Source organism: Hippocampus bargibanti, linkage group LG02 (genome assembly GCF_051943395.1).
Source record: "Hippocampus bargibanti isolate YZ-2025 linkage group LG02, ASM5194339v1, whole genome shotgun sequence".
Classification (NCBI taxonomy): domain Eukaryota; kingdom Metazoa; phylum Chordata; class Actinopteri; order Syngnathiformes; family Syngnathidae; genus Hippocampus; species Hippocampus bargibanti.
In genome coordinates, this window is record NC_142735.1 from 30724705 (window position 1) to 30751034 (window position 26330).

General features: G+C 45.5%; 2 protein-coding genes across 5 annotated transcripts in view; one reads left to right on the forward strand and one right to left on the reverse strand.

Moving 5' to 3' along the window:
- Positions 1-22046, forward strand: clcn3 (Cl-/H+ antiporter 3). Of its 4 annotated transcripts, XM_088990918.1 has the most exons (14): positions 1-162; positions 1002-1183; positions 3487-3647; positions 9515-9614; positions 10589-10776; positions 10859-10981; positions 11128-11334; positions 12941-13274; positions 13373-13665; positions 13739-13925; positions 14326-14724; positions 14807-15023; positions 15136-15211; positions 20144-22046. In XM_088990918.1, exons 2-14 carry the CDS (start codon positions 1021-1023, stop codon positions 20291-20293), a joined length of 2598 nt encoding a protein of 865 aa, XP_088847044.1. In that variant the 5' UTR covers positions 1-162; positions 1002-1020; the 3' UTR covers positions 20294-22046. The 4 variants fall into 4 exon arrangements, with proteins under 4 accessions (XP_088847044.1, XP_088847047.1, XP_088847046.1 ...); XM_088990921.1 differs by lacking the exon at positions 15136-15211 and having other exon boundaries at positions 3-162; XM_088990920.1 differs by lacking the exons at positions 1-162; positions 1002-1183 and adding an exon at positions 2605-2882.
- The window catches only part of mfap3l (microfibril associated protein 3 like), a 9065-nt gene continuing 4305 nt past the window's right edge, over positions 21571-26330 (reverse strand). The window contains exon 3 of the mRNA XM_088990928.1: positions 21571-25347. Coding sequence (XP_088847054.1) covers positions 24549-25347 — 799 coding nt within the window. The 3' untranslated portion in view covers positions 21571-24548. The remainder of the gene's footprint in view (positions 25348-26330) is intronic.

Below are 26330 nucleotides of genomic sequence, written 5' to 3' on the forward strand. Positions count from 1 at the left end.
AATCGGAACCCGGAAGTTAAACTTGCTGACTGACACAGGTGCGAGACTGGGACGACAACACAGCAAGGCGAGGAAAGGGCAATTGGCCGCGCCAAAGTCTGCTTTTATCTACAGAGAAACGATGAAAGGTTGCGTCCGGATTGGATTTGAAGCATCGCCAAGGTTGGTTCGCTTTCTCCCCAGCTCGCTCGAGCTAACAGCCGAGGCTAGCTTTAGCGCCAAGTCTATGAGAAGTCACCACTGAACCCCTCGTTGAGGAAATGGGGGAGACGATTGCAGGTTTATTGATGAGTGCTTTTTCTTTTTCCTGTTTTAGTTACGGTCTGTGTCATTAACAATCACTTTCATTGCGGTGAAATCGGCGAGGGCAACAATCCTTGCAAATGTCGTACCAAGAGCCGTCACGGTACACTCGAATCGGGTTTCCAAGAGCTCGCGGAAACCTCCAGGGCAGATGGGGCAAGAGTCTCAAGTGATCTGGGTGACGAGCGTCTTCGTGCGCTGCCTGCTAACACAACACAGGAGTCGATGCTTCGGGAGCCCCACGCGATGGAATGGCTCACTTTCTAAATGCAAACGACGCCGCACCACACCATTTCGGTTTCGTGGTTAAAAGCGACCCAAATTGCTTGAAATGGCGACACCCCCTTCACCCCCGTGTATCCAAGGGGCTGATAATTTTGGGTTACATCGCCGCGTATGCCATTTTTACCAATTTGGGTTACTTTTTGCCCAGTAGTTTCAAGGTTGTACTGTAGATGCGTTTGCATTTTGAATGTTCTACCCATGCCATCTCTGGCATGGGTAGTCAACAGGCAGAGCAACACACCCCGATCCCACTGGTCGTTTCGACTGGGGCACCCAAAATAATACCCAAAATCTTGCAGTTTCGAGCCATCAATAAGAAAACTGCATTTCAACTAAGCCGCGACCGACCAATAGTTATCATATCATGAATTCATTCGTGTGGAAGTGCTCACGGGCAGCGTTTTGTCTCCCAGGGCAGGGCTGCTTTGCTAAATGGAGTCTGAGCAGCTGTACCACAGAGGCTACTCCAGGAACAGCTACAACAGCATCGCCAGCGCCAGCAGTGACGAGGAGCTGCTTGATGGAGCCGGCGTCGTCATGGACTTCCACACCACCGAAGACGACAACCTGCTCGACGGGGATGCTTCCTCCCCAGGTAGGGATCGCCCGGAGCCTCCGTCAGCATCATTACCCTCTGACATGACAAATTTGCTTCCAGCTCGCGTTCACAAGCTTCTCAAAGTTTACGGTGTGCGTCACTGAATGCCCCACAGGGGTTTAAAAAAAACAATCATGGGAAAGTCAGCAGCATTTGTCTATTTTCTCATTTTGTTAAATTATAGTTGCGAATGACCTGAGAAATCTCAAACAAATATGTCTTCCCACGTAGAAACCTCCTTCATGATCAATCACAACATATCACCAAAGCTTATTTGAGCCACAAGTACGTCGGTAGCCCTTTCCGATTAATCAGTAGCTCTCGCTTTGTGAATGGCTGGTGACCTTTGCTTGTTGTTTTTTTGTGGCGCAGGCCACCGCATGACAGAAGTCGGCGCTTTCAATCGTACTTGAAGGGGGGAGGAGGGAGGGTTGTGTGAGAGAGTAAGCTTGAGTGCATGCGTGCGTGAAGATACACTTTTCACAGCGACATTGCACACGAGCCGTGACTACAAATACCTTTTTTGGCTATATTTGATACATTTGTTCAATATTCACTTGACCTCTTTCAGTGCTATCGATGATGTCCAATGTTTTCAAACAAATGGTCATTTACTACCAGCCCCTGTTCCAAAATGTCGGAGGGAGGGAGGGAGGGAGGGAGGGGGTGAGGGATAGAGAGGGGAGAGAGAGAGAGGGGGTGGAGAGTGGGGGGGCAACAGAAGAGGGAGGGAGAGAGAGGGAGGGAGAGAGAGAAAGGGAGAGAGGGGGGCAAGAGAAGAGTGGGGAGAGAGAGAGAGAGATATTCGCTAGCTATTAGCTATCTATTCGCTAGCTAGCCATTAGCTATCTATTCGCTAGATAACTAGCTTTCTATCTATTTGAGTTACTTCCGGGTTGAGTGAACGCTGGTGTGTGTATAGCTGCCGCTGCTCACCTACAGAAAAAAGTCATCCTGTGACTGTAAAGTGACCTTGAGAGTTTGGAAAGGCGCTTAGAAATCAAATGTATGAATTTTTATTATTAATTATTATTATTATTATTATTATTATTATTATTGAGGGCAAGAGAGAGAGGGAGGGGTGTTCGGGGGGGTGTAGAGGTTGAGAAGGAGGGGGAGGTAGAGAGGGAGAGAGAGAGGTAGAGCGGGTGAGGGAGAGAGTGTGAGGGTGAGAGAGAAACAGACAGACAGGGGGGAAGTAAAGGGGGTGCAGTGAGTGTGCATGTGCGCAACACAAACAGACATCGTGGTGTGTGTTTGCGTGTATTTTTGGGGGGGTGAACAAGTCGTGTGTGTGTGTGCGCGCGTTTGTGTATATGTACGTGCGTGTGTGTGTGCGTGCGTCGTGTGTGTGCATTGTGTGCGCGCATGACTGAGATGACGTCATTGGACCTGAAGTCAGCTGCTGCAGTGGAGAGAGAGGGCGAAATAGAGGGAGAGAAGGGAGGGGGGCACACACCACCGAGTCTGCGTCGCTGCCTTGAGCGGCCTTGCTCGCCTCTCCCGAGCCAAAATGGCAGTCGCTATAACGTGCACTGCACTCCAAGCGATGCGCTGCAAAGCCTAGCGTAGCTTCTTTGACGCACGCTAGCCTCGCCGGGGCCGTCCATCGCCATGGAGGACGAGGGCGCTGACCCCTATTTACCCTACGACGGGGGAGGGGACACCATCCCCCTGCGGGAGATTCCGAGGCGAGGTACGCGTGACGTCTCGGGCTTTTGAGGCGCCGTTGCTATTGACGACGCCGTGTAGCGGTGCCGACATGATCAGATTAAGCCAGAGGCCTGGCGAGTTGTGTTGCCACAGCCTGTCACGAGGCATTCGTCGTGACTCGTATGTCAACCGCGTGTCGACTCGGTTCCCCCCCAGCAGCGACGACCCCCGTTGTCGGATTCTGACGCTGGCGGCGGGCTCACCGCGTTCAATATCGATATTCAATATTGATATTGATTGACATGTCAAGTCTATGAATCCAAGCATCCGCGAATACACAAATGGCCGCCTGAGGCTTCCACGTCCAATCAGGCAATGCATTCGGCACGGATCCCAACGAAAGATTAGGCTTTATCAATCAGGTTCGACTGCCGTTGAATTTAATAAGCTAGACGGGCCAGCGACTCATACGATCAATCATCTCAATTTTTTTTTGCCAACAATCATTCATTTGGAATTTTAGGGTTGCAACACGTGTCGGCAAAGTTGAGCAATTCCCGCGGGGGAGCAGGCTAGAAAACGGGGCGGTGGGGTGGGGCCAGATCACCTTTGGGCCAGCACTGATATTGTCTCTGTCGCCCGTGCAGGGTCCCACTACGCCATGTCGAATGGGGGCGGTGCGCCCAGCAGCTCCACCCACCTGCTGGATTTCTTAGAGGAGCCCATTCCGGGTGTGGGCACCTATGACGACTTTCACACCATCGACTGGGTGCGCGAGAAGTGCAAGGACCGCGAGAGGCACCGCAAGGTAACCAACCGACGGACGGGAGGGCAGGCGGTTCAACCGGTCCCACACGGATGCATCTTATGATTTGCAAGTTTGGGCGCCGCCCCGCCCTCTTAAGATAATATTGACTCAAGTTTGGCCGGTTGGATATGAAGCCATGACTTTACGATATCAAACACCGCTGGAAGAAAGTTTTAAAAAGGAGACTTAGTCCCAATATCCACTGTCAAGTCTGTCACTTGTTTGCAGTGTCGAGATGTGCATTTCACACAGAGGCCTTCAGTAGTGCTATGTCTGAATCAATCTACAGCTGCGACTGCGAGTCATATAAAAAGTTTACTACAAGTCCGGTACAGGGCAGCCTTAGCCAGGAAATAACTTGTGACTTGTATGTAAGTTAGGAAATATTGTCATTAACAGTGTCTGAAATAACATGTGCCCGGACGCCCGTGGTGTGCAACTTTTACGTCGGGCGTACAACTCACAAAACGTCTCCCCCCCGGGTGGCCGACAACTTCTTCGAGAAAGAAAAAAAAAGATTTTTTTCCAAATCAAACGTTTTCTATATTGAATAAAGCAAACGTTTGAACGAAGATTTCGAATTCTGAATAAATTGTTCCGATTGCGAAATCTTTGTTCGGTTTGCGATAAATTAAGCAAGGCAGCATTTGTGGTAAATACATCCATAATAAAAAAATCCTTAAAGGACAACTGATGTCAAGTTGTGTCCATAATTTATAAAATGGCTTCAAATGACTTCTACTGAGCGTATTTTACAAAGATTCCACCGCATAAGCTATATTTTACGTTTTAAGATTCGCGTTGAATATTCCGGAAGTCTTGTTTTTGAGTTGGTGACGAGTCCTCACCTACGTCACTGAAGGACCGCCCCTGACCGAAAAAAGGACACATTGTAGCAGTCCTTCCATCACGTCAATGCATTTTGCTGTACTTGTTTGGTCTGAAAACGTCATGTTGCACCAAAAAGCCGCCAGAAGAGGGCGACAAAGCTCCATGGGAGGAATTTTATCAGCCTGTGGAAACGGGCTGATTAATTCCTTACACGGAGCTTGGTCGCCATTTTCTGCCTCTTTTTGGTGATACATTTCCCCCACCCCTATTGCCTCAGAATGGCACAGAATAAATTATTTCATCGATTGCAAACATGTATGGTTTCCTCTTCAGAACTATTTGAATCATATTCATAACTGAATGAGTAACAAGAAAGCATATTCTCCAAATCTGGAGCCATTATTTTGATTCTCCAGCAAGGCAAGACGTCTTGGGGTGACAACACGAAGAAGGGGGCTGGTCCTTCTGAAACTGGCCACTTCCGGGTTCATTTTTTTGCAGATTTTAGACACTTTAAGTCATTTTTATCGATGTTTTGCATTTGACTAAAAATATCATATATAAAATATCACATTTTGGGTATTTTTAGATGCTATAAAACGTTTTTCTGATGTCAGTAAGGAAACAAAAAAGTGATGTCGCTTGTCCTTTAATACTACAACAATGTTTTTTTTTTTGCGATTAGTCGTCTTATTGTGTTTCAAGTTGTGAAAAATGGGGCAGGCAACTTTTCAGAGTAGTCTGCTCTGGTGTCTGGTAACTTTTTGTCATGACTTTCCGACACTGTCATTAAACATTTTGCATTTTTAATCACGAACGTTTAGACCACCGGTGTCAAAGTCAAGGCCCGGGGGCCAAATCTGGCCTGCAAAAGCAAAGCAAAGTTCATGATGGTTGCTAAAGTCCAAACAAAAATTAGTCCAAATTGTCCAATGTAAACCATAATAACAGTCATTATTTTTGAAAACTAGTTATTGATTAATTTTTGGTGCGGTCTAGATGTAATATGTGCAGAAGATGAAACATTCTAATGGCATTCCCAAATTCGTAACGGTCCCTGAGAGGAAACCACAATTTCAATGTGGCCCGCGGCAAAAAAATACTTTGACACCCCTGGTTTAGATTAAGAATACTATTTGCTATCGATTAGCTACCTGGCTAGCTATTTGCTATCTAGCTAGATATCTATTCACTATTTGACTGGCTATCTAACTAGTTATCTGTTCGCTCTCTATTAGCTAGCTAGCTATCTTTCTATATATTTGAGTTACTTCCGGGTTGAGTGAACACTGGCGCGTGTGGCTGCCGCTGCTCACCCACAGAAAAACTGATCCTGTGACTTTAATGTGACCTTGAGAGTTTTGAAAGGTTAGAAGTGAAATGGACTATTATTATAAATATTATTATAAATATTATTATAAATATTATTATATGGCGTCACAAGTCGCTCTTTCACACCACAGAGAAGATTGAACCAACAGGATGGAGAAGCAGCAATCATAACCTCATAAAATGGCAATATTACTCTATTTGCTATTTTTGTTAGCTTTGAAGCTATCCAACCTTTCTAAAGTCATTCACTGCCAGACATGTGCAAAAATTTGTCCACTCCAGTGCCAGGTTTTTTTTTTTTTTTGTCATTTATACTCAAATTGCAGGACCCACAGAATATTGAATTTTAAGACTACATAAACATTTAATACAGCTTAAAAAAGTTAATTTCTAGCTGATTTGATTCTGGAGATATCGGCTGTTAAAATCAGGCAACTTCAGGTAAAATGCCTGATTTTCCCCAAAAAGCCGACAATATGAGCTTTGTCCTGCAGACAACCAAATTCAAGCGGGAAGGTGATCAACGACCATATTTTTAACTTCGAGTGACACCTCAAATATCTGGACAGTAGTTTACTTTTATGAAACAACAACAGAAAAAACTTGATGACAAAACTACATTTATTTAGAGTTATAACATCAGATTCAGAACCAGAAACACAGGAACAAAATAATAGATGAAAAGATGTGTCCATGTGTTTGAGCTATTTAGTTGTGTGTGTGCATGTACTATGTACAGGTGCCTGTGTGCATGTGTATGTGTTCAACACTGGTTCTTTTTAGTGTGGCTGCTGCTTCTTCATCTGCCTTTTAGCACTCTTTTTGGGAGTTGGGATACTCCACTCGGACCAGGCTCTGTAGAAATATTTCCTAACATCATCCTACTGTACCATTTTCATCTCCTCGCATCAGAGGTAAAAAGGCATTGACAATGTGCTTGAGACATAACGGTAGCGTCACATGCACTTGTGATGTCACAGGATGAACGTAACGTTACATAACTCGATTAACTGGCATTTTTGAACATCTGAACTCTAACAGATTACTGCAGTTCACCTAGAAAACAAAATAAAACTAACATACGTGAATGCGCACTTGGACATCGGGGTGGGTGGTCTGGCCTGCCTCTCCGGTCTTCTTCACGGGATGATCGGAGGTTGCAAAGTGCAACTGTTGCCCCCTCGTGGGTGGGATATACATTACCTTGAAGTTCTGAAATTCACATACAAGATAGACCGGGACTTGGTCTTCACTCTCCCACAAAAAAAGCCAAACCTGATTATATTCGGCATACAGTGATACCTTGGCTTACAAACTTAATTGGTTCCCAGACAGAGTGTGTAAGGCAAAATGTGTGTATCCCAAACATTAATTTCCCATAGGAAACCGTTAAAATGAGAATAAACCATTCCTAGGTCCCCATAAAACATCATTTTCTACTTTCTAATTTTCTAAGCCTTAAAACTCCACAAAATATACCTTTTTATGTATAATAAATCTGCTATGGTATTATAATGAAAGAAATAAACTGTACTGGATAATAAAGTCATTTTATTTACCTTTGTGATGGTCGTTGATGGCCTGATGGAATGGAGTGGGCTCTTTCATCAGCATTAAACACTTGATGAGGAATGTAGCCTTCTTCTTTCACCATCTTGAGGAATCATCCCTTGTAGGTGCTTTCTCTGCGATAATTTTACCTTGTTCCTCATCAATTGTTTTCTGTTCAGCTGGGTTGAAAGCTTGTTGCATCAAATGTACAGATGGCTTGTGCCGGTTATTTGTGGAGCCTGATTGATGGGAATTTTAACCTTGCAGTCTACACTCTCTCTCTCTCTCTCTCTCTCTCTCTCTCTCTCTCTCTCTCTCTCTCTCTCTCTCTCTCTCTCTCTCTCTCTCTCTCTCTCTCTCTCTCTCTCTCTCTCTGTGTGTCTCTGTGTCTCTGTTGTCTGCCTGTCTCTTAATGTTTAAACCACCTCCCCATTGCTCCGTTCTTGACCAATCTCGGCTTTAACCGAAGACTGGGGGCGGAGAATAGAGGACAAAAATGAGTCGGCTACCATTTTCTTGTTATGAGAACAGGCTCGTTCGTGAACGGCATCACTCGCTTATAAATGAAATGTATTATTATTATTATTATTATTATTATTATTATTATTATTATTATTATTATTATTAAAACTCAATATTCTGTGGCTCCTGGAATTGGAGTGACAATGACAAAAACCTTGGCACTGGACTGGACACATTTTTGCACATCGTCTGGCAGTCAATGACTTAATTTAGTTATTTTTTCCCCTCTCCAAAAAGTAGTATAATATAAAAATAATGTAAAAAAATAATTAATTTTAATTAATTTGAAAAATAATTACATTTAAGTACAGTAAAGTCTCGTTATATAGATATCGGACATATCGATAGTCCCGGTTATATCGATACTATTTCTATGCTCGCACGGAGAAAATTACATGCAAACAGGGTCGGATATATCGATAGTCCCGGTTATATCGATATTTTTTCAGACTCCCTTGAATATCGATATAACGAGACTTTACTGTAATTAATTTAATTGTTTTTTTTATTAAAAAAAAGAATGTAACAAAATTCCAATGTGGTTAAAGGGTGAAGTAGTAATAATAATAATAATACATTTCATTTATAAGCGCCTTTCAAAACTCTCAAGGTCACTTTACAGTCACAGGATATTTTTTCTGTGGGTGAGCAGCAGCAGCCACACGCGCCAGCGTTCACTCAACACGGAAGTAACAAAGTAAAAAAAAACTAAATAACAAATAATATAACAACACAAAGACACAGTCATTCATTCTTCAGCACTTGCTGTACCCTCTTTATGACATGAAGCAGTCCTAGATCAAAGAGGATAAGATCAAAGCGTCCTTTTCAGCAGTAGATCAGGGACGTCATGGTGGAACGTGCACGTCTACTACAAGCTAAATGTTGAAAGCAAACACGCAGCTGTAGCATCCATTGACGAACAGAGATGGTGAAGGTGTTGGGGTAGATTTCTGACCCCGGTAACAAATAATGACTGAAATGGGATTAGTTTAATACAGTAAAGTCTCGTTATATCGATATCGGATATATCGATAGTCCCGGTTATGTCGATACTATTTCTATGCACGCACGGAGAAAATTACATGCAAACAGGGTCGAATATATCGATAGTCCCGGTTATATCGATATTTTTTCGGACTCCCTTGAATATCGATATAACGAGACTTTACTGTACTTCAATATGAAGACACATCAGGAAGCAGCTCAACGGGGGAAAGAAAAGCAATGAACGACAATTTGAAATTCATTCATGGACCAAATATCTTTCACATCACTCTGTGATTCCAATATTTTGAGACCACCAGAAAAGGCATTTTCGCAGCCCCAACGTTGCCCCGCCCCATCCGTCCCCTTCGCTGGCGATCGAAGGAGGCAAGCGGTGGAGCGGCATTTTGGATTGGATTGGATATGCCTTTATTAGTCTCACAGTGGAGAAATTTACATTTCACAGCAGCAAAGTGATGAAAGATGATTTTGAGTGATTTTGGGCTCATTGATCAAACTTCAGGCCCTGTGGTGATCGTTCAGCGGCGTCAGAAATGAAGATGGGATGCGCTATGCTCGAGTCGCAGCGGGCAGTCTTGAATCTGGTCTTTCCAACGTTTTGCTCGTGTTGGTTGTGTGCACAGATCAACAGTAAGAAGAAGGAGTCGGCATGGGAGTTGACCAAGAGTCTGTATGACGCCTGGTCTGGTTGGCTCGTCGTCACGCTCACGGGCTTAGCCTCCGGTAATGCCCTCCCCAACCCCTCCGATGGTTTGAGAATGAATTGTCAACCATTTTGAATGCGTCGATCCGCCTAGACAAGTTAAAGGACAACCGACACCTCCGGACAAGTTGTGTCCATAATTTGTAAAATCACTTCAAATGACTTCTACTGAGCGCATTTTACAAAGATTCCAGCACATATAGCTATATTTTACCTTTTAAGACTTGCGCTGAATATTCAGGAAGTCTTGTTTTCGAGTTGTTGACGATCCCCTATGTGATTTCACCGAGGGAACGCCCGTAACCGAGAAAGCGACACGCAATGCATTTTGGGTACTTTATTTGGTCTGAAAACATCGATTTGATCCGTGTTGATGCCAAAATTAGAAGGAAAACTACATAAATAATGTGATGGTGAATCGTTGTTTGTCGTAGCCAATTGCGTTAACACGCATAAAGGATGTGAAAGTTTACACCGGACAAATCAGTCATTTCCAACGTAGCTTGTGCGCCATCTTGTGCATTTTCTGGGCGCTACATTGGAGTCCAGACGGCTCGAATTGATACGGAAGGACTTCTTTAATCGATTGCAAACATTTGTGCTTTCTTTCCTCTTCAGAACTATTTCAATCATATTCATAACTGGATGAGTCACAAGAAAGCATCTTCTCTGAAGCCGTTGTTTTGATTCTGGAGCAAGGCAGTGTGTGACCAATAGTGACGTTACGAACAAGGGGGCGGGACTTTCTGAATCTGCCCAGTTCCGAGCTCATTTTGTGGCAGTTTTGGAACACTTTAAGTCATTTTTATTGGTGTTTTGCATTTGACTCAAAATATCAGCCTGTGTGTTTTGGGTAGTTCAGATGCTATAAAACGTTTTTCTGATGTCAGTTAGGAAAGAAAAAAAATGGTGTCGGTTGTCCTTTAAAAGTGGTTGGAAGCCAGGCTCCTCAATAGTTTTGCCGTTGTTGAGTTTCTCATTTGCCTGTCGGCAGGCGCCTTGGCGGGGTTGATTGACATCGCCGCCGACTGGATGAACGACCTTAAGGAGGGGGTGTGCCTGAGCGCCATGTGGTTCAACCACGAGCAGTGCTGCTGGACTTCCAACGAGACCACTTTCGCCGAGAGGGACAAGTGCCCCCAGTGGAAGAGCTGGGCCGAGCTCATCCTGGGCCAGGCCGAGGTAAGCTGCAGAGGAACTTGCCGCCGCTCGCTGCGAGGTGGGGGCTGACTTTTAACACCTCCTGACCCCCTCACCCATGTAGGGACCAGGCTCGTACATCATGAACTACTTCATGTACATCTACTGGGCGCTGTCATTTGCCTTCCTCGCCGTGTGTCTTGTCAAAGTGTTTGCTCCGTACGCCTGTGGATCGGGGATTCCGGAGGTAAGAACCCCCCCACACACACACACACACTCCCCAAACACTTGCAAAGGGGTCCGCAAAACCAACGGACAGCAAGCCAGCTAATGAAGTTGAAACTGCATTTTTTTTTGTTGGCGTCAGCAAATAAAGTACCCCCACCCCCTCAGATCAAGACCATCCTGAGCGGGTTCATCATCAGGGGCTACCTAGGCAAGTGGACCCTGCTGATCAAGACGGTGACGTTAGTGCTGGCGGTGGCGTCGGGCCTGAGTCTGGGCAAGGAGGGTCCGCTGGTGCACGTGGCCTGCTGCTGCGGCAACATCTTCTCCTACCTCTTCCCCAAGTACAGCAAGAACGAGGCCAAGAAGCGAGAGGTACGCCCCCCCCCCCCCCCCCCCCCCCACCGGCCGATTGGTTTGGATTAGCCTTTATTAGTCTCGCAGTGGAGAAATAAATGTACATTTCACAGCAGCAAAGTAATAAGGGTAGGAGGAAAGTAAAGAAAGAGGTAGAAAAACTAAATACAGGACCTGCTATAACATCTTGAAGTCAAAACAACAACGATGAGAAGGTTTCTTCAGCCCTTATCTGTACTTCTTTGAAGGTGTCGGACGTTTAGCTTCTTATCCAAGAGGCTTCGTCAGCGAACTAAAATTTGCTGGTAGTTTTGGACCTATATATATGTATCCCTACTGTCCAGACGTGGCGGTGCCAGACTCTGCTATGATAGGTCCCTGCTCTCATGGTCGAGGGGAGCAGAGGACCATTCCCTGAGGCTACACTGATTACTTCTATTGTCCTGACTGATTAAGGGGGGCTACGACTGGCCTGATTGCCCCATTTGCTCTGGTATCACCTCATCAGCATAACTAAGCCTATGTTGCCTAAGAAGTCTGTTGTATGAACGATCCAAATTGAACCTCACCCCACCATGGCGATTTAGTGAAGGGTTATCAAAACAACAAAAACTACATTACAAATAATGTGACACAACACAAATGACAGAGACAGTCATTCAATCTGAAGTACTTTCTGCACCGTCTTTGTTGTATGAAGCAGTTTTAAAGTGGCTTGAAAAAGTATTCATAAACTTTCGCACATTTTGCCACATTCTAACCACGAACATGAATCTATTTTATTGGCATTTAATGTGAAAGACCAGCACAAAACGACTCACAATGGTGAAGTAGAAGTTCAAATGTTTTAAAAAATTGAAAAATGTGACGTTTTCCCTGAGTGCAACCAGTTGCCTTCAGAGGTTGCTGAATGATCAACACAAATAGATAGAAAGTTAGCTAGCAAGCTAATAGATAGCTAGCTAGATAGCAAATATATAGCTAGCCAGATAGCCAGCTAGCTAGTTAATAGATAGCAAATAGATAGCTACTTAATAGCCAGCTAGATCTCGAGCTAGATAGCCAGTGTTCACTCATCCCTGAATAACTCAAATAGATAAAGTTAGCTAGCTAATAGATAACTAATAGATAGCTAGCTAGCTTATAGATAGCAAATATATAGCTAGCTAGATAACAAGCTAGCTAGCTAATAGATAGCAAATAGATAGATAGCTAGATAGCCAGCTAGATCGCGAGCTAGATAGCCAGCGTTCACTCAACCCTGAATAACTCAAATAAATAGAAAGTTAGTTAGCTAGCTAGCTAATATATAACTAATGTATAGCTAGCTAGCTAGCTTATAGCTAGCAAATATATAGCCAGCTAGATAGCCAGCTAGATCGCTAGCTAGTTGAGTGAACACTGAACTCCGAATAACTCAAATAGATAGAAAGTTAGCTAGCTAGCTATTAGCTGGCTAGCTAACTTTCTATCTCATCAAAAACATTTGGTGCTGCTGAAAAGGCGCAAGCGCTCAGCACAGACTCCTCCTGGATGAATGTTGTGGCCCAAAATGCTAAAAAAAAAACAATCCCTATCCGTTCCATTGGTCATTCCCCCTTGATGCTTTTGGTCCCCGCCCCAGGTCCTGTCCGCCGCCTCAGCGGCCGGCGTGTCGGTAGCGTTCGGAGCGCCCATCGGCGGAGTCCTCTTCAGCCTGGAAGAAGTCAGCTATTACTTTCCTCTCAAGACCCTGTGGCGTTCCTTTTTCGCTGCCTTGGTGGCTGCCTTTGTGCTGCGCTCCATCAACCCGTTTGGCAACAGCCGCCTGGTGCTGTTTTACGTGGAGTACCACACGCCCTGGTACCTGTTTGAGCTCATCCCCTTCATCCTGCTGGGAGTCTTTGGGGGACTGTGGGGGGCCTTCTTCATCCGGGCCAACATCGCTTGGTGCCGGCGACGCAAATCCACGCGCTTCGGCAAGTGAAACAGCCGTCGGTCTGTCCGTCCGCGGTCCGTCCGTGAGTGTTTGGGGTTGAAGAATTGGCCCTGTTTCTCCATTTGGACGCACGCCCAGGCAAGTACCCGGTCTTGGAGGTGATCCTGGTGGCGGCCATCACGGCGGTGGTGGCCTTTCCCAACCCGTACACGCGCCAGAACACCAGCGAGCTGATCAAGGAGCTCTTCACCGACTGTGGGCCGCTGGAGTCCTCGCAGCTTTGCCAGTACCGCAGCCAGATGAACGGCAGCAAGGCCTTCACGGAGAGCCCCAACCGGCCCGCCGGACCCGGCGTCTATGCCGCCATGTGGCAGCTTGGCCTCGCGCTCATCTTCAAAATCGTCATGACCATCTTCACGTTTGGCCTCAAGGTGAGGAGCATTGGCGGGGGTCGAGGTGATGCACATTCTCCCCATCTTGTCCCCTCTGCCCCCCCCCCCCCAGGTTCCTTCGGGCTTGTTCATTCCCAGCATGGCCATCGGCGCCATCGCGGGGCGGATCGTCGGCATCGCCGTGGAGCAGCTGGCCTACTACCACCACGACTGGTTCCTGTTCAAGGAGTGGTGCGAGGTCGGCGCCGACTGCATCACGCCGGGCCTTTACGCCATGGTGGGGGCTGCGGCCTGCCTCGGTGAGCCTGCCCCCCGCCTCCCCTCATTTGGCCAAGCGACGGCGGCTCTTGTATTCATAGTCAGCTCTATTGTCAAATACGCTAATATGCCTGACATACAGGACCCAGCGTGCAAGGCACTTGCACAATGTGGCTAAAAAAGACAGACAATTGACAACAGACAATACATGAATGTAAAGTCAGGTAGTGACGTATGTAAAGTGACGTAGTGTAGTAATGCAAAAACAAACCCAAAAAAAGGTTGAAGTGAGGTCTTGCAGGAAAAAAAACAAAGAAAATAGAGTTCGGGATGGTAGTACAGCGTGTAGCGTATACTCAGAGTTCGGTGAGTGTGGCAGTGGGAGGGGGCAGGGGGGCAGGGCCGGGAGGGAGTTGAGCCCCTTTCTTTTCCGCCCCGCAGGCGGCGTCACCCGCATGACCGTCTCCTTGGTGGTCATTGTCTTTGAGCTGACTGGGGGGCTGGAGTACATCGTGCCCCTCATGGCCGCCGTCATGACCAGCAAATGGGTGGGCGACGCCTTTGGCCGTGAGGGCATCTACGAGGCCCACATCCGGCTCAACGGCTACCCCTTCCTGGACGCCAAGGAGGAGTTTACGCACACCACGCTGGCCCGCGAGGTTATGCGGCCGCGCCGTTGTGACTCGCCGCTGGCCGTGCTGACGCAGGATGACCTGAGCCTGCAGGAGCTGCAGGCGCTCATCAACCAGACCAGCTGCAACGGCTTCCCCGTCATCGTGTCCAAGGAGTCGCAGAGGCTCGTGGGCTTCGCCCTGCGGAGGGACATTACCATCGCCGTCGGTAACCGCTCGGTCTACCTTGGGGGGAGGGGAATGTACAACATCCCGCGGTCCATCCACAAGCGCACTTTGCCCTCCCACAGAGAACGCCCGGCGCAAACAGGAAGGCATCATGTTGAACTCCCGGGTGTACTTCACCCAGCACGCCCCCACCCTGCCCGCCGACAGCCCCCGCCCCCTCAAGCTGCGCTCCATCCTGGACATGAGCCCTTTCACTGTCACCGACCACACCCCCATGGAGATTGTGGTGGACATCTTCCGCAAGCTGGGCCTGCGCCAGTGCCTGGTCACGCACAACGGGTGAGTGCGCCTCGCCCCTCCTCCGCCTCGGTCTTCTCACCCCCAGGACACACCCCCCTCCTTTCCCGAATGGCCCCGCCTTGTCCCGCGTTGTAACGGGTGTGTCTTGCAGGATTTTGTTGGGCATCATCACAAAGAAGAATATTTTAGAGCATCTGGAGGAGCTCAAGCGCCGTCCACAGTCCCTGGTGACTAGCCAACTTGCCTTTCGGGCGGGAAATGCGGGGTGTTGCTCAAAAAATGGCGGTTTGATCCTCCTGCTTTCACTTCCTGCCGGTGGGGGTGGCTTATTTAGGAAGCGCTAACCGTAGTAGCCGCCTTAGTCGATTTAGCCCATTGCTGGCGGATGGAGCCGATGAAGCCAGAGCCCATCCCGTAGGTTGTCGTACACGTCACAGCGGCCGCTGTACGCTAAGTCATGCGACAGCGAGGGGGGCGCTATCCCAGCAGATTAGCGGCGGAGAGGAAAAGCTCATAATAATCCATTTCATTTCTAAGCGCCTTTCAAAACTCTCAAGGTCACTTTACAGTCACAGGATATTTTTTTTTCTGTGGGTGAGCAGCGGCAGCCACACGCGCCAGCGTTCACTCAACCCGAAAATAACTCAAATAGATAGTAAGCTTGATAGCGAATAGATAGCTAATAGCTAGCGAATAGATAGCTAATAGCTTGTGAATAGATATCTAATAGCTCGCGAATAGATAGCTAATAGCTAGCTAGCCATAGAGCTAATAGATACAGTAGTTAGCTAAATAGCGAGATAGCCTTCTATCCTTCAATTTTTCAAATTCAAGCGACTGTAGCCGTAATAATAATACATTTCATTTCTAAGCGCCTTTCAAAACTATCAAGGTCACTTTACAGTCACAGGATAAGCTTTTTTTCTGTGGGTGAGCAGTGGCAGCCACACGCGCCAGCGTTCACTCAACTCGGAAGTAACTCAAATAGATAGCAAGCTAGCGAGCGAATAGATAGTTAATAGCTAGCAAATAGATAGCTAATACCTAGCGAATAGATACCTAATAGCTTGCAAATAGATATCTAATAGCATTAGAACATCAAGGATGCGCGATAAACGAATGAATAACTAGTTTTTAAACTCAAAAATAATGACTGTTGTTGAGGTTTACACATGACAATTCCAAATTTTGGTTCGGATGTCAGCAAGCAACCTAAAAAATGTGATTTTCTTTCATATATAATAATAATTTAATTTCTAAGCGACTTTCAAAACTCTCAAGGACACTTTACAGTCACAGGATGTTTTTGTGCGGATGAGCAGTGGCAGCCATTCGCGCCAGCGTTCACTCTACCCGGAAGTAACACAGCAGCAACTTAATTATGTTTTATGGGGACCTGGGAACGAATTATTCTCATTTTAATGGTTTCTTATGGGAAATAAATGTTTGGAAGACGCACTTTTCGTCTTACACACACTTTCTGGGAACCAATTAAGTTTGTAAGCTGAGGTATCACTGTAATAAGATCTTTAACCTTTTTTTATAGCTAATAGATACAGTAGGTAGCTAAATAGCTAGATAGCCTTCCATCCTTCAATTTTTAACATTCAAGCGAGCGTAGCAAAGCCCCGATTGGTAGACCATCTGAGCAAAACGCGCCCTTTGTTGACTGAGAGCAATTGGGTTTCGCCTGATGTTGTTCAACGATTGGCACCAGTGGTCGAAAAGAGGCCATGTTGCTGCTTTTTGGGGCAAAAAGTTTGCTGGGATTTCCAATATCCTTCCGTGATTGACTTTGTTCTTCTGGTGTGCCTGCATGTGGGCATCGTTCAAATCGCCTGGTCTTGGTCGTGCACCTGAGGGAGCTTTAGCGATGGTCCTTCTTCCACTTCCAGACCGCATCGGAACTCTCCTGCGGTTCTTGTCGCAGAATTCTCTCCACCGAGCCAGGGTGCGCAATAAGTCTCAAGCGGGGCTGCTATGCCACCGCCACCTAAAACTGGCTTTGCTTGTTACATGAACCCATACGCAATCTTGCAAATTGAGCTTCGGGGTCATCACCTTCACGGGCCGTATCGCGGTTAGCCTTTGCAAGCTCGCTGTGGGATTTTGGCAAGTACAGCCGGGAACAAAGCTCTGATCCAAGCTTATATGCGACCAACAACTTAAGAACTCGGAACAGCGTACAGAAAGTGTGTCAAAGTCATTTTTTTTTGCAGCAGGCCACATTCTAGTAGTAGTAGTAATATAATAACAATAACAATCATAACCATAATAATACAGTAAAGTCTTGTTACATCGATATCGGTTATATCGATAGTACTGCTTATTACGATACTATTTCTATGAACTCAAGGAGAAAATTACATGCCCGCAGCATCGGATATATCGATAGTCCGGTTATATCGATATTTTTTCTGACTCCCGAGTATCGATATAATGAGACTTTACTAGTAATAATAATAATAATAATAATGATACTGATGATGATGATAAATGTCATCTATAAGCGCCTTTCAAAACTCTCAAGGTCACTTTACACTCACAGGATGGAAGGAAGTTTTTCTGTGGGTGAGCAGCGGCAGCCACACGCGCCAGCGTTCACTCAACCCACTCATAGAAAGCTAACTAGCCAGCTAATAGCTAGCTTGCTAGCCATCCAGATATCTATTAGATAGCTAGCTAGCTTATGGATAGCAAATATATAGCTAGCTAGATAGCCAGCTAGCTAGCTAGCTAATAAATAGCAAATTGATAGCTAGCTAGATAGCCAGATAGCCAGCGTTCACTCAACCCTGAATATCTCAGATAGAAAGTTAGCTAGCTAACTAATAGATAACTAGTAGATAGTTCGATAGCTAGCTAATAAATAATTAATAGATAGCTATCTATAAGATAGCCAGATAGCTAGCTAATCGATAGCAAATAGATAGCTAGCGAGATAGCGAGCTAGATTGCTAGCTCTATAGCAGATAGCCAGCGTTCACTCAACCCTGAATAACTCAAATAGCTAGAAAGCTCGCTAGCTAATATATAACTAATAGATAGCTAGCTATCTTATAGATAGCACATATATAGCTAGCTAGCTAATAGATAGCTATTTAGATCACTAGCTATATAGCCAGATAGCTAGTGTTCCCTCAACCCCAAATAACTCAAATAGATAGAAAGATAAGGAAAGGTAGCTCGCTAGCCAAAATGGAACTGTATAGTGCCACTTAGCAGTTTTTTTGACAACGATACTAGTGCAGCGTGTTCTACCGGAAACAAATTCCTTGTGTGTTCTACATACTTGGCTATAAAGATGATTCTGATTCTGATTCTGAATAGATAACTAATAGATAGCTAGCTTATAGATAGCAAATATATAGCTAGCTAGCTTATAGATAGCAAATATATAGCTAGCTAGCTAATAGATAGCAAATAGCTAGATAGCCAGCCAGATATCTATCTAATTCTAATAGATAGCTGTAGTTCGAGTTCCGGTATCCTCTCGGGAAGCCGTGATGAATTTTGGGGGAGCCATTAGAACAGGCGCCGGGAACCTTTTTGATGAGGATAGCCATAAAAGCAACATATTTAGATTTTTTTTTCAGCTGAGCGCCACACACACATTTCAACAAAATGTTAGATTGTATTATTTAAAATGCCTTTGGGATAATACTCACCATTAACATGAATGGTTTTCCGTTACTCATGAATGGTAAAAATCCAGCCAAACGATCGGAATGAAAGTCAACTTGCCGGGTCCATAGTCGAAGGTACTGCTAGCTAGCCTGCACACGGCTTATTAGCTTCCACACTTGCTTTCTGCTGTCTCTCGCAGAAGTATATTGATGCTAACGTTAGCATGAGGCTTGTCAAAATGCCATTGACATTAGACTGTTTCATCTATGATATTATTTCATTGCAAATTAGAATCGCAGCAGAACATGTTCTCCCCACAAAGGCGAATCTGGGTCGGGGGTTGACGGGGTCGCCACAGCAAATCAGTGTCCTCCATCTTTAGAGGTTTGATCCCATGTTTGTTTTGGCCAAGCTTTTACGTCGGATGCCCTTCCTGACACAACCCTCTTTATTTATCCGGGATTGGGAAGACTTATGTCCCTTTGTAGCTACAGAACAAGCATACTAATAATACATTTGATTTCCAAGCGCATTTCAAAACTCAAGGTCACTTTACAGTCACAGGATCATTTTTTTTTTCTGTGGGTGAGCAGCGGCAGCCACACGCGCCAGCGTTCACTCAACCCCAAAGTAACTCAAACAGCAAGCTATCTAGCTAGCAAGTAGATAGCTAATGGCCAGCAAATACCTCGCTACTTGCCAGCGAACAGATAGCCATCAGCCAGCGAACCAATAGCCATGAGCCAGTGAATAGATAGCAAATAGCCATCAGCCAGCGAATAGATATCCATTAGTCAGCGAACAGATAGCAAATAGCCATCAGCCAGCGAACAGATAGCTATTAGCAAACAAATAGCCATCAGACAGTGAATAGCCATCAGCCAGCGAACAGATAGCTATTAGCAAACAAATAGCCATCAGACAGTGAATAGCCATCAGCCAGCGAACAGATAGCTATTAGCAAACAAATAGCCATCAGACAGTGAATAGCCATTAGCCAGCGAACAGATAGCTATTAGCAAACAAATAGCCATTAGCCAGCGAACAGATAGCTACTAGCCAGCGAAGAGATAGCTATTAGCGAACAGATACCTATTAGCTAGCGAATAGATAGCTATTAGCCAGCGAACAGATAGCTATGAGTACTTGAGACGTGACACAAAATGGCGGACCAAACAATGAACACCCCTTTTAGCTTTGACACCCCTGGTGTAAACATTAGCGCGAGCTCAGCCTTAACACACTGAATATTTGGTTGTCTTTCACGTCATTTGTCATTTCACGTTTCCAGGTGTCCTTTTAATTAGCATTGCCAAGTTAGCATTAGCTTGTGGAATTGCGCATCGGAGGTTTCTTCCTTTCGCTGTCTGTCGTGGGTGCCGGTTCGCAGCTTCCTTCCACCTCCGCTTCACGTCAACCAAACCCTGCTGCTGGTTTAAAGACTCCCCCTAGGTGCTTGCGGGGTGTTGGTGGTTGAGGGTCGCGATCCTTTATTTCCTCCTGCTGACTAACTCTTCTTCCTTGTCACTCAGGCGCCTTCTCGGCATCATCACAAAAAAGGATATCCTGCGTCACATGGCTCAAATGGCAAATCAAGATCCCGAGTCCATCATGTTCAACTGATCCGATCCTTTCAGGACGAGGACGAAGAAGAATGCCTCTTGGACGACACCCATCCTTGACATTCAGGTCTTGTTTTTCCTTTTTCTGCGCACTTTTGTGCGACCGCCGAGGTCGATTGACGGGCGGTGAGTGACAAACGCTGGTCCGAATCGTCGCTTCCTCTTGAATTTGTTGCTGAGCAAGACCCCCTCCTCCGACATCGTGAAGTAAAAAAAACAAAAAGACATCTGTGAAGTTATTGTGTGCCAGTTGTACTTTCCACTCCTGCTATTTATGCCATCCGCCGTCACTTTAAAGGACAAGCGACACCTCCGGACAAGTTGATTTGTCAAATGACTTCTACTGAGCGCATTTGACAAGATTCCACCGCATGAAGCTATATTTTGCGTTTTAAGACTTGCGCTGAATATTCAGGAAGTCTTGTTTTCGAGTTGATGACGATGGCCTAAGTGATGTCACGGAGGGAACTCCCCTGTCCGACAAAGCGACACACAATGCATTTTGGGTACTTTTTTTTCATCTGAAAACACAGTGTTGATGGCGAAATTAGAAGGAAAACTACATAAATAAAGCGATGGTAAATCATTGTGTGTCGCAGCCAATTGCGCTAACACGCATAAAGAAGAAGTTGACACAAATTCCCAGCGGGCAAATCAGCCCATTTCCAACAGAGCTTGTGCGCCATCTTGTGCATTTTCTGGGCGCCACATTGGAGTCCAGATCTTCACCACTTTCATCACTTACAGACGGATCAAATTGTTACGGAAGGACTTCTTTAATCGATTGCAAACATTTGTGCTTTCCTCTTCAAAACTATTTGAATCATATTCATAACTGGATGACTAACAAGAAAGCATCTTCGCCGAATCTGAACTCTCTGAAGCCATTATTTTGATTCTGGAGCAAGGCAGTTTGTGAAGGAGTATCCTTGCGTGACGTCACGAACAAGGGGGCGGGACTTTCTGAATCTGCCCAGTTTCAAGCTCATTTTGTGGCAGTTTTGTGACACTTTAAGTCGTTTTTATTGGTGTTTTGCATTTGACTAAAATATCTTAAGGCAATTCACTATATGAACACATTTTAAACATCTTTTCTATTTCCTTTCGCCTCATTTTGTTTTTCTTGGACTTCCTGTCATGACACATCCTGCCCGCCTTTGCATGACATCACATCCAATCAGTCTTTACGTGACGTCACATCCTGTCCCTCTTTATAAAAGCTCTCCCAACACACCCCGTCTCTCTCTTTTCCTCTTGGCTTTTTCCGCCTGCCCGCCCCTCGGGGTGGGCAGTCACAATTTGTGCTGTCCCCAAATTAAAGAATCTTTTTGTTTTACTTGACTCCTGCTTCATTAATAATGACTTTATCAATATCAACCTGCGTGTTTTGGGTATTTTAGATGCTCTAAAACGTTTTTCTGATGTCAGTTAGGAAACAAAAAAATGGGGTTGGTTGTCCTTTAAGTGGAGAGACTTGGATCGGCTTCGGTTCACCTTTGCCCCCTTGCGGGCTTAACAAAATCAATGACTTTTAACCACAAATTTGTCTCACTCCATGTGCGTTTTTACCGGCCATTTTTTGTTGTCACAACTCAAAAGTGGGAAAAAAATGTGTTGCTTTGTGTTTTCTTCGTACAAACTTGTGTACGCCGTCCGTCCACACGCGTGACCGCCTCCGTCCGTCCTGCTGAGGTCCGCTGTCGACACGTCTCCGTTTCTTAATTTATCAACTTGTTTAATGTTGTGATCTTTGCTTTCTTTGATTGTACATTTGAAAACATGAAGGTTCATTAAATTTGGATTGAAATTTCAAGAGGCTGTTGTGAATCTTTTCTGCAAGTGGTGGGAGGGGCCAGTTGGTGTCGCAAAAAAAAAAAAAAAAAACAAATTCAACATTGTCCACCAAATGTTCAAACTTTATTTCAAATCCAAATTACAGACGCACATGAATCAGTTGGACAGTTTGTATTTTGTGTATCTTGAAGTCGACCAACGTTGCTCTCGCTAGCCGCACATTTCCGTCGTGCACGGATGTACAATCGCGGCCGGTTTGATGTTGTGAGCACAGCCTGGGCGGATCAGTGACTGTGGCGGTAACACACTCAGCTAGCGGTCAGTCCGTAGGCACGGGATTGGCGGATTGATTGATAGATATTCCCATTCCTAAAATAAGCATTCATCAATATCCATTGACATGTATAGAAAATTGTTTTATTTTTGTAATTTAGAGAGAGCGAGAGATATGTTCTAATGTTGATGGAAATAAAACCTATTGTATTTTACAAATGACCTGTTCTATTATATGTGGATAGTTTTTGCTATAAAATAGTTAAAATGCTTTAAAAGAATGTCGTACATCGATGACAAGGTTTCTTCAACCGTCATCTGTACTCCTTTGAAGGTGTCGGACGTTTCGCTTCTTATCCAAGAGGCTTCGTCAGCGAACTAAAAGCTTTTGCTGGTACTTTTGGCCCTATATATATCCCTACTGTCCAGATGGCGGTGCCAGACTCTGCTATGATTGGTCCCTGCTCTCAGCTGGGGGGGGGGGGGGGGGCTTATTTCAAACCGATAAACACTTTAAGGCAAAAATTAGTGCATCCAAAAGATAGGCTGCCAAATGAAAAACAAAAATGTAGTTTATTCAATACATTGTAAAAATGAAAATTGTAAAGAGCAAATACATTGGGGAGACTAAACAAATTCTCAAAAAAAACTATCAACATCACAGGGATACTACTAGTGGGCCTCAATATGAGAAACCAAATGGAACGAGAAAAAAGGCGAAAATTTGACCCGAGCGCGACCCGCAGATTGCGTGGGAATTTGGCAGGACAATGGAAGTTATCAGTGTAGCGGCAGGGAGGAGTCCTCTACTCCCCCAACCTGAGAGCAGGGACCAATCATAGCAGAGTCTGGCACCACCACGTCTGGATAGTAGGTGTATATATATATATATATATATATATATATATATATATATATATATATATATATATATATATATATATATATATATATATATATATATATAGGGCCAAAACTACCAGCAAAAGATTTTAATTAGCTGACGAAGCCTCTTGGCTAAGAAGCAAAACGTCCGACACCTTCAAAGAAGTACAGATGGCGGCTGAAGAAACCTTCTCGCCGATTTAAAAAAATCGTTCTAGAATTGGAGCAGATTAAAGAGTTTTACATTGATTATAATGGGAAGTGCTGTGTTGGTTTTCGAACAGATTTCAGGAACGGACTATGCTGGAAAACCCAGGTTTGACTGTATATATAAAATTGTTTTGATTGGTTTTCTTTTTTTTCCTTCTCTGTGCCAAGACTTGGGGACGACATCCAAATTTGCTCATTGAAAATGTAAAGAAGGCGAGCCAGATGGCATCACAAATAAAAGGAAACATTTTTTGCTGATGGAAGTCTACATTCAAGCGCGAGAATAATAATCCATTTGATTTCTAAGCGCCTTTCAAAACTCTCAAGGTCACTTTACAGTCACAGGATCAGTTTTTCTGTGGGTGAGTAGCGGCAGCCACACGCGCCAGCGTTCACTCAACCCGGAAGTGACTCAAAAAGTTAGAAAGTTAGCTCGCTAGCTAATATAATACTAGATAGTTAATGTTTCCTGACTCAATTAGCTAGCTAGCCATATAGCCAAAAGATAGCAAACTGGATCGCTAATAGCTAGCTAGCAAGTAATAATAATCAAATTAATTTATAAGTGCCTTTCAAAACTCTCAATGTCACTTTAGTCGCAGGATCAGTTTATCTGTGGGTGAGTAGCGGCAGCCACATGCGCCAGCGTTCACTCACCCAGAAGTAACTCAAAAAGATAGAAAGCTAGCTAATAGAATGCTAGATAGCTCGATAGACAATATGTTTCCTGACTCAATTTGCTAGCTAGACAGCCATATAGCCAATAGATAGCTGATAGCCAGCTAGCAATAATAATCTATTTCATTTCTAAGTGCCTTTCAAAACTCAAGGTCACTTTACAGTCACAGGATCATTTTTTTCTGTGGCTGCCACATGCACCAGCGTTCACTCACCCAGAAGTAACTCAGAAAGTTAGCTAGCTAGCTAATAGAATGCTAGATAGCTAATATGTTTCCTGACTCAATTAGCTAGCCAACTAGATAGCTATCTAGCTAGCTAGTAATAATAATACATTTCATTTATAAGCGCCTTTCAAAACTCTCAAGGTCACTTTACAGTCACAGGATCAGTTTTTCTGCAGGTGAGTAGCAAATGAAACGCGTGTCACAAAACGCACGTGATTGGTCAGTGGCCTGAATCAGCCCGCGGAGGGTCACACGTGACTTTCATAAAAAACCTGACACGGGGGCGGGCTCCCGGCGGCAGCTTCGTCGACCGGACTGGATCGCGCGGGGTCGTCGAGGGGCGGGGCGGGCGGCGGTTCCAGCGGCGGGTGCACCGACACCCGGATGGCAATGTGGTGCGGCTGCTCGCGGACCGCCGGATCATCGGCGGGCGGGCGGGCGCGCTCCAGCCGGCGCTCGCTCTGGCGCAGGAGGGTGAGCGCGTCGCCGGGGCGCCATCCCTCGGGCACCTGCCTGAGAAAGGTGTGGCGCATCTCCTCCACGCCCACCACCTCTAGGATCTCCTCCACGAAAGTGCGGCAGTTCATGATGAGCGGCGGCAGCGGGATGCTGCGCGCCAACTCCTCGATGTAGCGCGCTAGCTCCATGGTCTTGAACTGGGTGACCTTGGCCAGCTCCAGCGTCTTGGTGGAGGTGATGATGGGGATGCGCTTGGCGATCTCAAAGGCCTTCTGCAGCTTCTCGGCGCCCTCGGTGCGGAAGAACTCGTTGATGGCTTTCTCCGTCTTCTTCAGGTGGCTGCTCATCATGCACAGCCGCGTGACGTTGAGCGCCATGATGATGGTGAAGGTCACCAGGCACACCACCATGTAGTAGACGCCCATGTCACCCTTGGTGAAGACCACGCGCAGCGTCACCGTGCAGTTGGAGGCGCCGTGGGCGTTGGACGCCACGCAGGTGTACTTGCCGCGGTCGGCGAATTCCACGCCCGTGATGTTGAGGATGCCGCTCGCCGACAGACGCCACTTGCCACCTGCCCAAACGGACCTTCTTAGAAGCCGACAAAAGCAAAGTGCATCTTGCAACTGCGCCGGTGGAGCTTCTCCCTCCGTCGCTCTTGCCATGTCCCCCTTTCACCCCAACGTCCCATTTTTTGGGGGGTTTGTTTCGGCAGTGACACGTCGGTGACAAGGGTGACAGTCATTTTTTTGCCGCGGGCAGGCCTAATTGTCGTTCTGTTTTCATCTCGGGGGCCGTTATGATTTTGGGGAAGCCATTAGAATGTTTCATCCACATATTACATACAGAGCACACAGCAAATTGATATAATAACTAGTTTTCAAATGTTAAAGGACACCTGCGGACAAGTTGCGTCCATAATTTGTAAAATCACGTCAATTCACTTCTACTGGGCGTATTTTACAAAGATTCCACCGCATATAGCTATCTATATTTTACGTTTTAAGACTCGCGCTGAATATTCAGGAAGTCTTGTTTTTGAGTTGGTGACGAGTCCGTATGTGACGTCAATGAAGGAACGCCCCTGACCGAAAAAAGGACACTTCCATCACGTCAATGCATTTTGCTGTACTTGTTTGGTCTGAAAACTTCGTGTTGCACCAAATAGAGGCAGAAGAGGGCGACAAAGCTCCGTGTAAGGAATTAATCAGCCTGTGGAAACGGGCTGATTAATTCCTTACACGGAGCTTTGTCGCCATTTTCTGCCTCTTTTTGGGTGATACATTTCCCCCCAATGTTGCCTCAAAATGGCACGGAAGGACTTCTTTAATCGATTGCAAAGATGTATGCTTTCCCCTTCGGAACTATTTGTATCATATTCATAACTGGATGAGTAACAAGAAAGCATATTCTCTGAAGCTGAAGCCATTGTTTTGATTCTCCAGCAAGGCAAGACGTCTTGGCGTGACACCACAAACAAGGGGGCGGGACCTTTTGAAACTGGCCACTTCCGGGTTCTTTTTTTTTTGTTGCAGATTTTGGACACTTTAAGTAACTTTTTATTGGTGTTT

Excerpts from the sequence above, each read along its gene's own strand:
- clcn3 (XM_088990918.1), top strand. The coding sequence starts at position 1,021 with ATGGAGTCTGAGCAGCTGTACCACAGAGGCTACTCCAGGAACAGCTAC. Across the intron at positions 1,184-3,486 it reads CGGGGATGCTTCCTCCCCAG|GGTCCCACTACGCCATGTCG; the intron begins GTAGGGATCGCC and ends TCGCCCGTGCAG. Across the intron at positions 3,648-9,514 it reads ACCGCGAGAGGCACCGCAAG|ATCAACAGTAAGAAGAAGGA; the intron begins GTAACCAACCGA and ends TTGTGTGCACAG.